The sequence below is a fragment of the Globicephala melas genome, chromosome X (genome assembly GCF_963455315.2).
Source record: "Globicephala melas chromosome X, mGloMel1.2, whole genome shotgun sequence".
NCBI classification, from domain to species: domain Eukaryota; kingdom Metazoa; phylum Chordata; class Mammalia; order Artiodactyla; family Delphinidae; genus Globicephala; species Globicephala melas.
Genome location: NC_083335.1, coordinates 1,283,766 through 1,297,672, shown reverse-complemented (window position 1 = coordinate 1,297,672; position 13,907 = coordinate 1,283,766). Strand labels below are relative to the sequence as shown.

Genomic DNA, 13,907 nt, shown 5'->3' with positions numbered 1-13,907 from the left:
GGTGTATGGACAAATTTAGAGACTAATAGGGGACCAAACACAGACACGTGAAGCAGACAAGAGTCAAGCGTTAGTCTGCTTACAGTGGAAACTGAGGCCAGACTTGACTGTGAGGTGGAGCTGAGCTGGGGCCAGGCAGACCACCCGAGGCCCAACTCAACTCCACCCCTTCCCGGCTGGGTGGCTGCGGGGAAGCTAAGATGCTTCATCTCCCTCAGCTTTAGATTTGTCCTCTTCAACATGGAGCAAGTGATAGTGAGGGTGGTGAGGCTGGAGCCCAAGACGACTGCAGCACAGACGTTCTTTTTCTATCCTAGGGCAGTAGCCAGTCGGTCGGTTGGGCACAGTCCCCCCAGAAAGCCACTCCGTGGCAGTGCCCAGCTCTGGCCCTGACATCATCAGATGCGACCAGTATCAGGTGGACTTCTCCCCAGAAGGCTGCGTCCCCCTCCTCCGGCTGCCGAACCTCCAGCCCTGACCCTTCTCAGTCAGTGGGTGCAATTCCCCAAGGAGCTCTGCTCTCCTGCGCCCCTCGGCCCCCCGTCATTTGTCGTTTCAGGAGAAACATGGACAGAGGACTTAGATCCATGTCAAGTCACGATTTGCCCAGAACGTCTAATTTTTCTGTGTTTTGTTGTATCGATGTTAAGATATCTTTATTAATCATTCTGACCCAGAAGTCATACAGTTTCTCGATTCTGGGAAGGTGGCAGCAGAGGTGGTAACATCATTTTTGAATCTTCACAAAATCCTCATCTACTCTCCCAGCACCGAAGGAGAACGAGAAAGAGATACAGGAAACGATAGCAAAACCAAAAACCCAGGGTAACGTCCACAACAAAACTAGGTGACAAGGTATTCCCACAAACTCCAAAATCTGGGTTGGCTGAGACCAACCCATCCCGGCCCCAAGGTCTGTGGACGCTTCTCCCCCGAGGGAAGGAAGCAGATGGAAGGAAATCAGGGGCATGGGGTGCCTGGTGGTCCTAGAAATCCGATGCTTTCCTACCTACAGGTAATTTCAACTGTGGAACTCTTTGTGGTTGCCAAAATACAAGGCAGGAAAATAAAGAGAACCCATCAATCTGTCACTAAGAAGATTAAGAGGTACAAACTACTATGTACAAAATAAATAAGCTACAAGGATATATTGTACAGCACAGGCAATAGAGCCAATATTTTATAATAACTATAGATGGATTATAACCTTTAAAAACTGTGAATCACTACGCTGTGCCCCTTGAAACTTATATAATACTGTACATCAACTATACCTCAGTAAATCAGAACAACCATGAAGAGACTGTTAAGGGAAGAACAATCAACCAGATTGCTTCATCATCACGTCCTAACCGAATACAAGCACGTGGTTCCACGAAGAGGCCTAGTGTCCCGACCCACTGCCCGTAAGGTGAGGAAGCGGGAGCGGAGTTCCCTCCCTGAGAAATGAAGGGAATTCTGAGGCTCCCCACTCAGGACTGCACGCCTGCCTCCTTGGCAGCACAATTTCTAAGAAACTTAGGTACAAATATTAGCACTTAAGTTGAGAATTTGGGGGAGTGAAGAAGGGCCAATAAATAGCATACCTCTTCCCTGCCGGAGTTCTGAACCACTTGAGAAATACAAGAAAAGTCCCAACAGATGGGGAAGCAAAGCCTCTACACTGGTAAGGGCTGGTTTGTGAATACAGCTAATTCCCTACACCCCACACAGTTAGACTCAGAACAACCCAGTGGAGGGAGTGGAAAGGGAAGGAGAAAGAGACCAAATACTCCACACTGAGAACCTCTGACAAATTCCCCCTGGTGAGGAAACGTGGACCTCTGGACGCTGCTCACCAACAGTGTATTTCACTGCATCTCCATGTGGCATCTCTTTCCTCGAGGAAACCAGGGGAGACACACAGAGTCTGTGGCTGTGAGTGGTGTGGCAGCTGCGCTGACACTGCCTTAGAACATCTAGGAATTTGCAGAGGCGGCAGCCCCAGTTACTTAGGGCCCTTTTGAGGTGCCTTTCTTCCAAAGTGCTGAATTTATGTTTAAAACCTCTTACTTGCCATCCCTCCCTTCGGACCCCACGTGCCGGTAATGCTGGCACTAAGGTGGGCATGCGCATTAGCTGGAGGAAGACAGCATATCCTCAGCCCCGCGCTGCCGCCACATCAGGTCACTCATCGACGCTGGAGAGTTGCACGGTGCTTCTCTCCATTAGATGGCAGAAGAGCTTTTGTATTAGAAACTGGGGCCAAGAGGAGAAACAGGCCAGGGAGGAGGGAGAGGAAGGTGGAAAAGTGCCGCAGGCCCACCTTGGACTGTTGGCAGCCCCTCTGGGGTCATGATTAGAGGCAGAAACGACTGGAATGATTCAAGGGGAAGTGTGTGTAATTCTAAGTACCCAGAGGGCTCTTGGGGGTCCTGTTTCCGGTTGCAGAGTGTGGCAGAGTGCTGCGGGGCAGGCCTTGTCCCACTGCCGCCTGCAGGCCAGCACCGAGCTAGCCCTCCGAGGCTTTGGCCCGGGCAGGGCTATCCTCCAAAGGACGGCGGTGGAAGGGAGGTTTATTCTGAGCAAGCCTGTGGGCCGTGGAAGTGAACCAAAGGAAGGCCCAGAGTGGCTGCAGGGGGAAGACTGGCTTTATGAATGTAGGCGAGGCGTCGTTGGGGTCCTGCCTTACGAGGATGCAGGGCACGGTGCAGGTTGGACATCGGGCTACACCTAGACCAGAACCGGGGAGATGAAAGTATTAGACAGAAGCCTGGGTCAGCTGAGTAGTAGCTTTCTCAAGCTTCCATAACCCTCAGTCCCCACTTCGTTCAATGAAGCTACTTTGATGACTCAGAGTTTGCAGATTAAAAATGGAATCCCCGATGGCCCTGATTAAGTCCCCTTGTAGACTCTCAGCTTTGGGGGCTGGGGGGCTTAAAAGCTCACCAATCTCGGGCTCCACTGCCCACTCTGCACTCCTCTCTAGCAAGGCCTGATGGCTTGATTCAAACCCAAGCAAACCTGTGCATTTTCTGCCTCTAAAGTCAGCCTGAGGCCCATTCGCGTACTGGTGACGGCACAGTGGGCCCGCAATTTCAGCAGATCTGAGTTAAACAACATTGTCAAGATCTAGACTGTTTTTTCTTTTTCTTTTTCTTTTTTTTTTTTTTTGGCAAGGAAAACCTGAGCAATTGAGTTTGGGCTTGGGTTCAGCTGTGTGACCTAGGGAAGGGCCTCCCCTCGGTGGGGTGGACCACAGGGACGGCCTCCTTCCCCACCTCTCCTCTAGGGCCAACGTAGCAGCTCCTCTAAGGACACTCCCTTCCTTCCAGCCATCAGACAGTGCTTCCGAGGGCTCGCTCCCCGTGGTCCGGACAGGCGGGAAAGCCACCGGCCAGGCTGCGGGAAGCTGTGCCACCGGGTCCAGGCCACTGGGCGCTGCCGCTGCTTCCCTGAAGATGGGCTTTCCTCCTCCTCGGGCTTCTCCCCGGTTTTCCGCTTCACGCGCTGATCTGTGCCTCCCAGGTAACCAAACCAGATCTCTTCTCCGGGGCCGTTCCAGGCACGCGAGAAAAGAGCAGGAAGGATGCACGAGCCGTACTCACGCGGGGCCGCTGCTCCGCGCTCCACTCGGGGCTATGCTTTGGACCGTGGCGTGTGGTAAGAAACAAATAGAAACCACTGCAACACCGAAGTAATGAAAGACTGATTAAAGTCTCAGTTATTTTAATTATGTTTTATTTACTTTTGTGTATAGGTTTTATCTGTTATCGTGTGTTTGTTGTATTATTTCATTACACTTAATGACATTACGGTGCATCCATACTGTAGAATGCGGCAGTTAAAAGACTGAAGTATGACTCCCTTTGTTATAAAGCAGGAACTAACACACCATTGTAAAGCAATTATACTCCAATAAAGATGTTAAAAAAAACAAAAGAAGATTGAAGTAAACCAGTTATGTGCTGACTGAAAACCTCTCCCGGACACATTATGCGGTGAAAACACTAAGGGCAGTCTAAGGGCAGTAAGTTTATATGTGTAATATGATCCCATTTCAGCTTTTAATGTGTGACTGTGGTGAACGTTTATATACATACACGTGTGAGTGTGGGAACATGTGCATATATGCGTGCAGGTGTGTGTTGACGTATGCGCGCAGGTGTGCACTGTGTGTGTCCATACACGTGTGCAAATGTGTATGTGTGCGTACATGTGATCGTGTTTATGCTTGCGTGTGTAAGGTGTGTGCATGCTTGTTTCTGTGTACACGTGTGGGAGTGTGTATGTGTGTGTATGCCCATGCGTGTGAGTGTGTGCGTGTGCGTGAAGTGTTTGCGTTTGTACGCACCGGACAAAGCGGGGAAGGAAGTGAGCCCCCCGGCTGAGAGCGATGCTCTCTGGGAGAGCAGGGGGAGAAAGTCACACTGACTTTCACTTCTCGCTTTTCAACCGTTTGGATCATGTGTCTTTGAAAGTCTTTGACTTTCATTTTTGTGTTTTCAGTGTTTTCAAGGTTTAGGGCCCAAATGAAACAAAGCAATCCCCACATGTCCGCAGCCCCGTCATGGGAAAAAAGAGTGGAAGTGATCAGCTGTGGCCAAGCCAGAGCCGAGGGTCCGAGTCCAAGGAAGAGAAACAAGAACCCGGAAAGGATGGCCTCACTCAGACCGCTGGCAGAGCAGGGCACTTAGTGTGATTTCCAGGCGGAGCTGGTGGCAGGGCTGGGAGCAGGGAAGGCGTCATCCGGGGAAGACGTCGTGACCATCGGCTCTGCAAACGGCCCTCCAGGGACCCGTGCTGCTCAGAGACTCTAGGCGCCCATTAGGTCAGTGAACACCCAAAGAATAGTCAGTGTAACATGCAAGGGGCTGGAAAACTGGAAGCACAAACTCCGTCTGGGCCAAGCAAAACCATCAGCAGAATGGGTTTTCAGGTTTCAGTGAACACACTTCGCGTCTCACACTTTGGCCCCGGTCCAAATGGTACCTAAGTGAGCTCCTGTCCTTGAGGTGACAACTCCATTTCCACGAGGCGCTGAAAATAAAGAGAACCCATCTCAGTGACCTCAACAGGTCACTCCTGTTGAGTCTCGATGTGTTAGATCTCTAGACTCTTTAGCAAGCTTCTCCTCTCCTCTGCTGTGAGAAAGGGATGCACAGGAAGGAATCGAAGCCTAGGCATAAGGCCTCCTACTTGTATCTTTGGTCCTACCGGGGAAGAGAGAAGCAAACGTGTCCCCCAAAGTCTGGGAAGGTGCCGACTATGTCCTAGTTCTGTCCTGCTTCCTCCCACCCTGGACGATCATGACCTCAGCATCCCCAATACGTCAAAGGTTCCCTGCTTTCACTTAACCATTAACTCAAGCATACGTGTTGGGTGCCTACTCAATGTCTGACTCTGCCCTAACTGCAGAGGATGCAGAAACGAGCAACAGACTTTTAGTCAACAGATCTTCACCAGTAACACTAATATGTGCCAGCCACTGTTGGAGAGCCTAAATAAGAAATCATTCTTGCCATCATGGAGCCCACAGGCTTTTGGGGTAGCCAGAGAGAGAATCCGCCTGACTCAGCCCAGGGCTCAGAAGAGGTGTCTAGAGCGGGGTGACACGTAAGCCGGGGTCTTCCTGCGACTCAGCGGAGCTGAAACGGGGGAGGCTGCAGGAATCCTGGGAGTTTGGTGGGAGGGGCGGTGGCGAGGGAGGGACAACATAGCCAACGCACAGAGTCAAAGTGTCTTTAAGACCAACTCGCCGGACCCTCCATCCCACGGGAATTCCCCACGGCGTCAATGACCCCGCCGGCCCGGCCTCTGTTCCAACCTAAGTAACATCACGCTCAGCACCCAACCCCTACCCTGAGGCCACTCTTCAAAACGTAGTCAGAAGGAGGACTTTCGTTAGGGTCTGTTAAAGACAACTTCACTCATCTCGGCTCGTTTCTGTAATAACTCAACAGGTGAACTAAAGTGACGTCACCATCAGAGCGAGCACTCCGCCGCTCTCGCTGAACAGAAGGCAGAGTTCAAAAGGCTCACAGAATGGGGACAATGGCCATCTGTGGAGAGGGCTCCAGGGTCTCCCACGACTTAGAGAATTGCTAGAAAGCTGCCTTTTCCGGCCCAGGAGCTCGACAGAGGAGAACGCAGGATGGCCCCACTGCAGAAGCAGCACACCTTGAGCTCTGAATTCATTGTCTTGGGCTTTGCGGACCCGGCTGAGTTACAGATCTCCCTGTCTGGACTGTTTCTAATCGTGCATCTCGTCACCCTAGCAGGGCACGCGACTCTTGCGCTCACCACCCTCTGTGACTCCGCGTATTTCCTCCTTCGCAACCTGTCCACCATTGAAATCGGCTGTACATGGGTCATCGTCCCCAGCATGCCGGCCACTTTCCTGTCCGGGAGCCAGCGGATGCCCTTCCTGGGCTGAGCCCTGCAAATGCATCTCTTCAGCGCCCTGGGCAGGGCAGAGTGTTTCCTCGTGGCTGCGATGGCCTACGACCGCTTTGAGGCCATCTGCAAGCCCCTGCATTACACACTCATCATAGCCAGGACCCTGTGTCTGCAGGTGCTGGCTCTGGCGTGAGTCAGCGGACTTGCGCTCTCCTTCACCCTCCCCACACTGATATCCCTCTTCCCCTTTGGTCAGTCTCATGAGATCAGTCATTTCTTCTGTGACATCCCCGCTGTGCTACTCCTGGCCTGCGCGCACGCACGCGGGCCAGTGAGGTCGCGGTCTTCCTCGTCTGCCTGCTCATCCTGTTGGTTCCCTTCCTGCTGACCCTGCTCTCCTGCGGGTTCATTATCGCTGCCGTCCTCAGAATCCACGTGGCTGAGGGCAGGAGCAAGGCCTTCTCCGCCTGTGCTGGGCACCTGCTGGTCTCCCTTCTGCACTACGGCTGCACAATATTCATCTACATTCGCCCCAAGTCATACTACGCCCCAGAACAGGACAAAACTGTGTCCTTAATCTACACCAGTGTCACTCCCGTGCTCCACCCTATGATCTATAGTCTGAGGAACAAGGAAGTCGAGGGGGCCCTCAAGAGACTCCTGGAGAGCCACGACCAGACGAGGCCGGCAGTCCAATGCAAGGGGAGCGGGAAGAGGGGGTCCACGTGCCAGAGCCCAGTCGGTCATGTCCGTGCAGCCCTCGCAGCCCCACGCCTCCTCCTGAGGGCTGCGCTGTGGTTCTGCGGGCGCCTGGACCTTACCGCCCCCTTTCCCGCCGTCACACGTGGAACAAACCCTGATGCTTTCCGAGATGGAGCAGCTCTGGGGGGGTCAGTGAACGTTTCACGGCCCCTTCACGGACGATGACACCCAGACTCTGGAGCACCGTCAGACACTTCTCCGGCCAAAGAGCTAGAAGTACAAGGAGCGAGCTCCCAAGTCCAAATGAGGTAAAGGCAAGGGGGCAAAGGCAGAGCCAGCCCAGGGGCTGTAACCCACTCCACCCTCCTCCTGCGCGCCCTCCTCTCCGCCGCGTTTCCCAACCTACCCCGCTTCCAGCCTCTGGGCCAGCTGGCCCCTCCTCATGTTGCCATGGGTTCGAGGGCCGCTCACTCCTGGCGGCCTTGGGGAGGGCCCGTGCGCTCACTCATTACCTAGGGCTGAAGGGCTTTGCTCTCTTCCTGACTGGCCGAGAGGCTCCTTGCAGGCAAGAACTGTGATTAACCTGCCGCCCCGGCACCAGGCACATAACAGGTGTTCAATCAGCACTAATTGGACGCTGACCCCACCCTCCCACCCCCGCCCTCCCGTGAGTTCTGGCATAGGAACAGCTTCAGACTCTGGCTGCTAATGGAAGGGAAGCCTTCAATATCCTGCTGAGCCTCCGAGATTCAGGGACTCAGGTCCGGCATTACGATCTCAAGGAAGTGTTTGCTGACCCCACGTCCACCCCACAGGCTGGGCAAGGTGCCCTGGATCCCTGCATCCTAGCACTTAGCAGCAAATAATTCTTGAATGAGTGAATGAGCACCTTGTGGGTACCAGGCACTGCCCGTGGCACTGGGGATACGACAAAGCATAAGGCACAAAAGAGCTCACAAATGAGGCTGGCGAGTTGAGCACCTTATTTAAAAGACTAAAATAAAACCAATTATTTAGAAAATATACGATGGTTACGAGCTCTTCTTTCATAGGCAGGAGTCATTCACCCGGCACCAAGCCTAGAACACCCACATGCTGTTTAAAAGGGTCAGGAAGGAAAGGGTCTGGGTCCTTGATGACCCTTCATTGGAAAACTCAACCACAACCATCATCACCTCCCTCTAGCCTTCGTGTTCGGTCAACAATGCACTTCCTCATAGTTTAAACCCCCAAAACCTTCCTCACCAAACCCCAACCTTGCCTACTCTCCTCAATTCATGTCTCCTACCACCTCCCTCATCATTCCTAGACGATGACCCCACCTCCTGCCACAGAGGGGCGCTCAGAGCCACCAGAGGGGCACTCCTCAATGGGAGTGGCAGATCTTGGAGGGCAGGAACCACGTGGGTAATTTTCCCTCGTGTCCAGCCCTACTTGCTCCCTGGCCTGCGCCCTCAGACCTAGGAAAGGGCAGAGCCTGGAGGGGCAGGAGGCGGTGCTATCATCTGGGTTCATTGCAGGGAACCCAGACGGCGACTCCAGGTTGATCAAAGTGAAGGTGGGGTGATCGCTAGCTTCAGCGTATGTGGAGAGAGAACTGACGTGAAAGTCAGAGAGACAGCGACCAAAACGCCAGTAGCCGCTTGTTGCCGACCACATCCCGTTGCAACCCTACGCGGGCCCTGTGCTTCAGGGCCATGTGATACCCTTACGAGAGGTATCGCTCTTCCTTTAAGGCACAGCTCAGATGCCTCTGAGTCCCCGACCCCTTTTTAATGACCGACTCGGTCGAGTTCGCACTTAAGGCAAGGGAATGCTGCTGACAGGAGAGCAGCCTCGGGTTCCCATCCACCACGGCCTTGCCGTGTGTGCACAGCACCGACCCACGTGTTCCTGTGCACGTGTGCACCCACACAAACGTGCACACACACAAGGCCCTGGGTGCAGAGACAGGGGGTTCCATCACTCCCAGGCAGTGGGGTGGGAGTCTGGCGGCACAGGGGGCCCCAGGGAGGAGGGAGACCCTCTCCTGGGTGCCGTGGGACAGGACGTGGGTCTGTGTGGTTGGGGCGTGATCCTGGGTGACATGACGATAACCCACTGACCTGCCCAGGGAGGAGGGGTTCCCAGAGAGCAGGCGCACAGCAATCTGTCAGGTAAGAGATGACGCCCCCTTGGCTAAGAAACAGAGATCTATGTCTATACCCTACGTACTCACGCACACATGCACTCAAGCTCACACAACTGCTACTGGTGGCAACTGGCTCAGGAACTGAAGGTTCCCTTGCTGGCTGGCTCTCTAAGCTTCTAGAGAAGGGACGGGGAGAGGGGTCTAGCCCAGCTGAAATATTCGCCTTGGTTCTGCTGCCCCCCCCTCGCCTGCCCCCTCTGCTCTCCAGTCCCCCTGTTCCCCGAGCTGCCACTGCTGCCCCTGGGGTGAGGGGCCACCCAGGGGTGTGCTGGGCAGAGCCTGGAGAGAGGCAGGCAGGGCCTGGTGGGGTCAGGTGAGACGTGACGGTAGCGGGCACTGGAGGGCGGGCGGCAGGGCTTGGGAAGCAGCGTGTGCACCAGCTTGGTTAAGGGGGGTGGGGGAGGCATCTATTTTTGGTGGGTTGTGATATTTTTGGCATTTTATTAAAAATGGAAAAAGTTATTTTAGTTATAAGCACTCTGGTGCTTCCTCCCCTCCCCCCCCGGCAGACCCCATAGGTGTCAGGGAAAGGCAAGCCCCCTGGGGGGGTGGGGGGCTAGAGCAGGGGCTGCTATGGCTACGAGAGGGTGAGCTGGTGATGTGAGCCGGGGCACCTGTCACATGACGCTCTCCACCACCACCACCTTGCTGCTCTCAGACACTGGGGTCAGGGTGGTCAGGCCCCTGACATCCGAGTCCTGAGCTCTGTACTCCAAGTGGTGGAGGCCCCAGACGGGCTGCGTCAGGTGCTGCCAGCGCTGCGGGAGAGAGGGACACCTTGAGTCCCTGGGGAGGGGCACCTGCTTGTCCCTGGCCTCTCTCCGCTTCCCGCCACCTGCCACCAACTTGGGGCCCGGGGCCGCGCCCCTCCTGACCAGGCCCCGCTCCCTACGCTAGGGAAATAGGGGTTCAGTGGAGGGCCGAGTGGCTGCTAGAACAGAGGCTAGGGACAGGCCTCTCCTCCGCCGCCACCACCTGAGCGAGGCCCTGGAGGGCCAACTCTCCTCCCGTACACCCCCCTCCGAGCTGGCCCAGAGGCTCCGGCACAACGGTCTGTCCCTCCCGGCAGGTGGGAGAAGGGGCAGGGCGCTCTGGAGGTCACGTCTCCACCCAACGGGAGGGAGGGATGGTGTGCGGGAGACGGGGCGCGGGGAACTGACCTCAGCCACGGTCCCCTTGGCCCTGAGGAGGCAGCCCAGGAGGTGGAGGGGCACACACAGCATGGAGGAGAGCGCGAAGCCCCAGCCCATGGCCTCGCCCCACCACGGGTACACGTAGGTGTTGTTGTAGACCAGCGGCTTGTAGTACACCGTGTTGAAGATGAAGACGCCCTGCGGGCGAGAAGCCTCGCGCTCAGCCGGCAGCCACCACTGCGGGCCCTCGGTGTCCCTCGCCCTGCCCAGCCTCTCCCGGCCCTTACCATGCACACCAGCGGGGTGAAGAAAGACCAGCACCATTTCATCCAGGGGCAAGGTCGGTACCCGATCATGCAGGCCACGTCGTCCATGAAGCGGTCGGCTCCTGGGGTAACGTGAGGCCGGAGGGCCAGGGCTAGAGATGTACCACCCCTGACCGTGCCGCACCCCCGGCTTGCCTGTCGGCCCAGACCTACCGTACACCCAGGCGATCACCACGCACTCCCAGAAGGCCTGCCAGAGCAGGGTGGTGCCGCTGGCTGAGTAGTAGTCAAACAGCTGGAAGACATACATCCCGCCCTGGGGATGGAGCCAGGTCAGGGAAGGTGGCAGCCGGCAGCCTGAGGCCAGGGGCATCCCTCACCCTGCCCCCACTCACATCGGTCACCATGGAGAGATCAATGACAAAGCAGAGGGCGCAGCAGAGGGCCACGGAGATCTCTCTTTGGAAACGGAAGTAGTAGGAGGCCGGGAGGAGGTCCAGCAGGCCGGTGATGAAGCCTTCCACACCTACAAACTGTGGCCGGGCAACTCAGGCCGTGCCCCTCCCCACCCACCCGCCATCTCCCGTTGCCCAGTGTGCCCTCTGCTCGCCAGTCCCCCTCCCCCCCACCTCCCAGCCCCCTCTCTTGCATCCCCCCTCTCAAACCTGGCTGTCAAGGCCAAGCAGCAGCAGCATGAAGAAGAACAGAGCAGCCCAGAGCGGGGCCACAGGCATCAGCGTGACGGCCCGGGGATAGGCGATGAAAGCCAGGCCAGGCCCTGAGGGGGAAGGGGCAGGGTGTGGACACCTGGAGCCCCCCACCCACGACCTGTCCCCCTCCACCCTGCACCACGGTACCAGAGGAGTGGACGATGCCAGGGCACCCTGTGGCCAAGGGCCTTTCCACTTCTGTCAAGACACTGCCGGGCCACTCGGGCCCTCGTGTGTGTGTGTGTGTGTGTGTGTCTGCACGCGCGTGCGCCATACCAGGGGCTGGAAGGTCCCCGCAAGCCCTTGGTAGACCTGTACTCATGAGTGGCGTGTCTGGCTCAGCCTTCTGTACCTGGGTTCCGGCAGCTACTGTGGTCGCAGATCACCACTGACCCAGAAAAGGCCGACCTTTCCCTCTACAACACTCAGGCAAGTGTGAGGACATACCCCGAGGCCCCTGGATACAGATGGATGGGGGCTCGGGGCTCCACGTGGCCTGGCCTGAGGTGGCTGCACAGCTGTGCCTCGCAGCTGCTCAGCCAGGCCTCCTGGCCCAGAGTGATGTGACAAATTGAGTTTGAATTGTTCTCATTTCTCAGAACGTCATTCTGTGTGCGTTCGCGTACACGGTCCGTTACGACAGCAGCTGCCGCTGCTCCGGAGGCCGGGCTGGGGCTTGGGGCGTCTTTACCTGATTCCGCCACCTTGGAGATGTGCACGCCCTGCTCTGTGGCCATGAAGCCCAGGATGGAGAAGACCACGAAGCCAGCAAAGAAGCTGGTCCCGCTGTTGATGAGTGCGAGGATGATGGCATCCCTGGGGGCAGAGGGGACCGTGTGGGCTGGTGAGACTGCCTGCTGCCCACGGGCAGGCAGGGCAGGGGTGGCAGGGCTGTAGTGCCTACTTGTAGCAGTTGTTGTTGAAGCGATTGTAGCTGCCCAGGGCCGTGAGGGCCCCCAGGCCAATGGCGTAAGAAAAGAAAATCTGGGTCCCGGCATCTATCCATACCTGGAGATGAGCGAGGGGAGAGCAGGTGTGAGGAGCGCTGCTAGGCCGGCCTGCTCCCGCACAGTGTCCCCCCACCCGACCTCCGCCTCACCTGAGGGGACGCCAGCTTCGACCAGTCAGGCTTGAGATAGTAGATGATGCCGTCCACGGCTCCAGGCAGCAGCACTCCACGCACGAGCAGCACAACGAGGACCACGTAGGGGAATGTAGCGGTGAAATACACGACCTGGGGGGCGGGGGTGCTCAGAGGGGTCCTGTGGCACCCACCTCCCCCGCCTGCGCAGGGCTGCCAGGAAGGCCACCGTCCCTGCTGGCCGGTGTGCTCAGTGGTGAGGAGGGAGGCCACCCAGTGGCACCCCCTTCTACTCATCAGAGCCACGACTCTTCCCAAAGGAAGCTGGGTGCTTGGCTGGGGCACCAGCAGCCCCACGGCGAGCACAGGTCAGCTGCAGAGGGAGGGAGAGGCAGGGCCCTCCCCTGGCAGGGAGCAAGGCCGCAGCCCGCACGCAGGTCCCACGCCTCCCGTGCCGACTCCAGGGCCTGGTCTGCAGAGAGGCGGGGGTCCTTGGTGCCGGGGATTAGAACTCAGCTAGCCAGAGACAGAGGCAAGATCAAGACGGCAGCAAAGGCCTCTGCCTCCCACACAAGCAGCGCCAAGCGGCTGCTCTGCGGACCCTGCTGGAACGCTCCCGCCCTCCAGAGACCTGGCCGTGTCCTGCGTGTCCCGCAACCACCGGCAGGCTGTCTTATTGTGTGTCTGTTCACACAGTTGTGCCCACAACCTGACAGGGAGCCCCTGAGGGAGGGATGGGTCCACGCTCCCCGCTGGGTCCCCGAGGGCAGACAGGCAGGTGAGAGAGACAGACCGAGAAGGTCAAAAGCTGACTCAGAGCCAGAAACGAGAGGAACTGGAAGGGAGGGAAGGCGAGACAGGAAAGGCGAGCCAGGGATGCCCCCCACCCCAGGGAAGGGGCAGCCGCTGCCCAGGCCACTCCACCTCCACTCGGGAGGGAAGGCTGCCGGGCCTGGAGGCGCAGGGTGGAGAGGACTCTCCAGCCAGGGTTGGGGATCAAGTGGTCCGGACTGAAGTCCCTGCCCCTCCTCGGGCTCTGGCCCTGGTGCCGTCTCCTCCCTCCCGTGGCAGCAGTGTTTGCTGGCAGACACCCACACCCCCCCAGGCAGTGCTGCCCCCAGGCCTGCCGTCACCCCGGCTGTACCTTTTCTGTTGACTTGACCCCCTTCCAGACACAGAAGTAGACCAGTACCCAGCAGACACAGGGTCACCTCCAAGCTGAGGGTCCCCGGAACCTCCAGGCCCCCGGAGAGCCTCAAGACTTTGTTCCTGGGGGAGGGAAAGCCCATGAGGGCTGTGCCAACAAAGGGCCAGGAGACTGGGGGTGGTCCTGGGGTGGCGCCTCCCGCCCTCCCCCCACCCCCGCTGCCTCAGCCCTTGCGTCCAGCCGGTCTCCCCCATGCACCTGGCAAGCCACGGCAAAGCCTGCAGCCTGTAGTCGCTGCA

General features: G+C 57.3%; 1 protein-coding gene and 1 pseudogene across 1 annotated transcript; one reads left to right on the top strand and one right to left on the bottom strand.

Annotated features, from left to right (window-relative positions):
- The first annotated feature begins 6,133 nt into the window (after positions 1-6,133).
- LOC115849222 (olfactory receptor 10W1-like) lies at positions 6,134-7,305 on the top strand (annotated as a pseudogene).
- Positions 7,306-9,259: 1,954 nt separating this feature from the next.
- Positions 9,260-12,764, bottom strand: LOC115849202 (sodium- and chloride-dependent creatine transporter 1-like). The gene is made up of 9 exons (XM_030850207.2): positions 12,480-12,764; positions 12,285-12,388; positions 12,072-12,196; positions 11,336-11,448; positions 11,066-11,203; positions 10,884-10,986; positions 10,692-10,792; positions 10,432-10,602; positions 9,260-10,029 (listed from the first exon to the last, which is right to left on the bottom strand). The coding sequence occupies exons 1-9, from the start codon at positions 12,756-12,758 to the stop codon at positions 9,889-9,891; spliced, it is 1,275 nt and encodes a 424-aa protein (XP_030706067.1). The 5' UTR covers positions 12,759-12,764; the 3' UTR covers positions 9,260-9,888.
- Between the last annotated feature and the right edge of the window lie 1,143 nt (positions 12,765-13,907).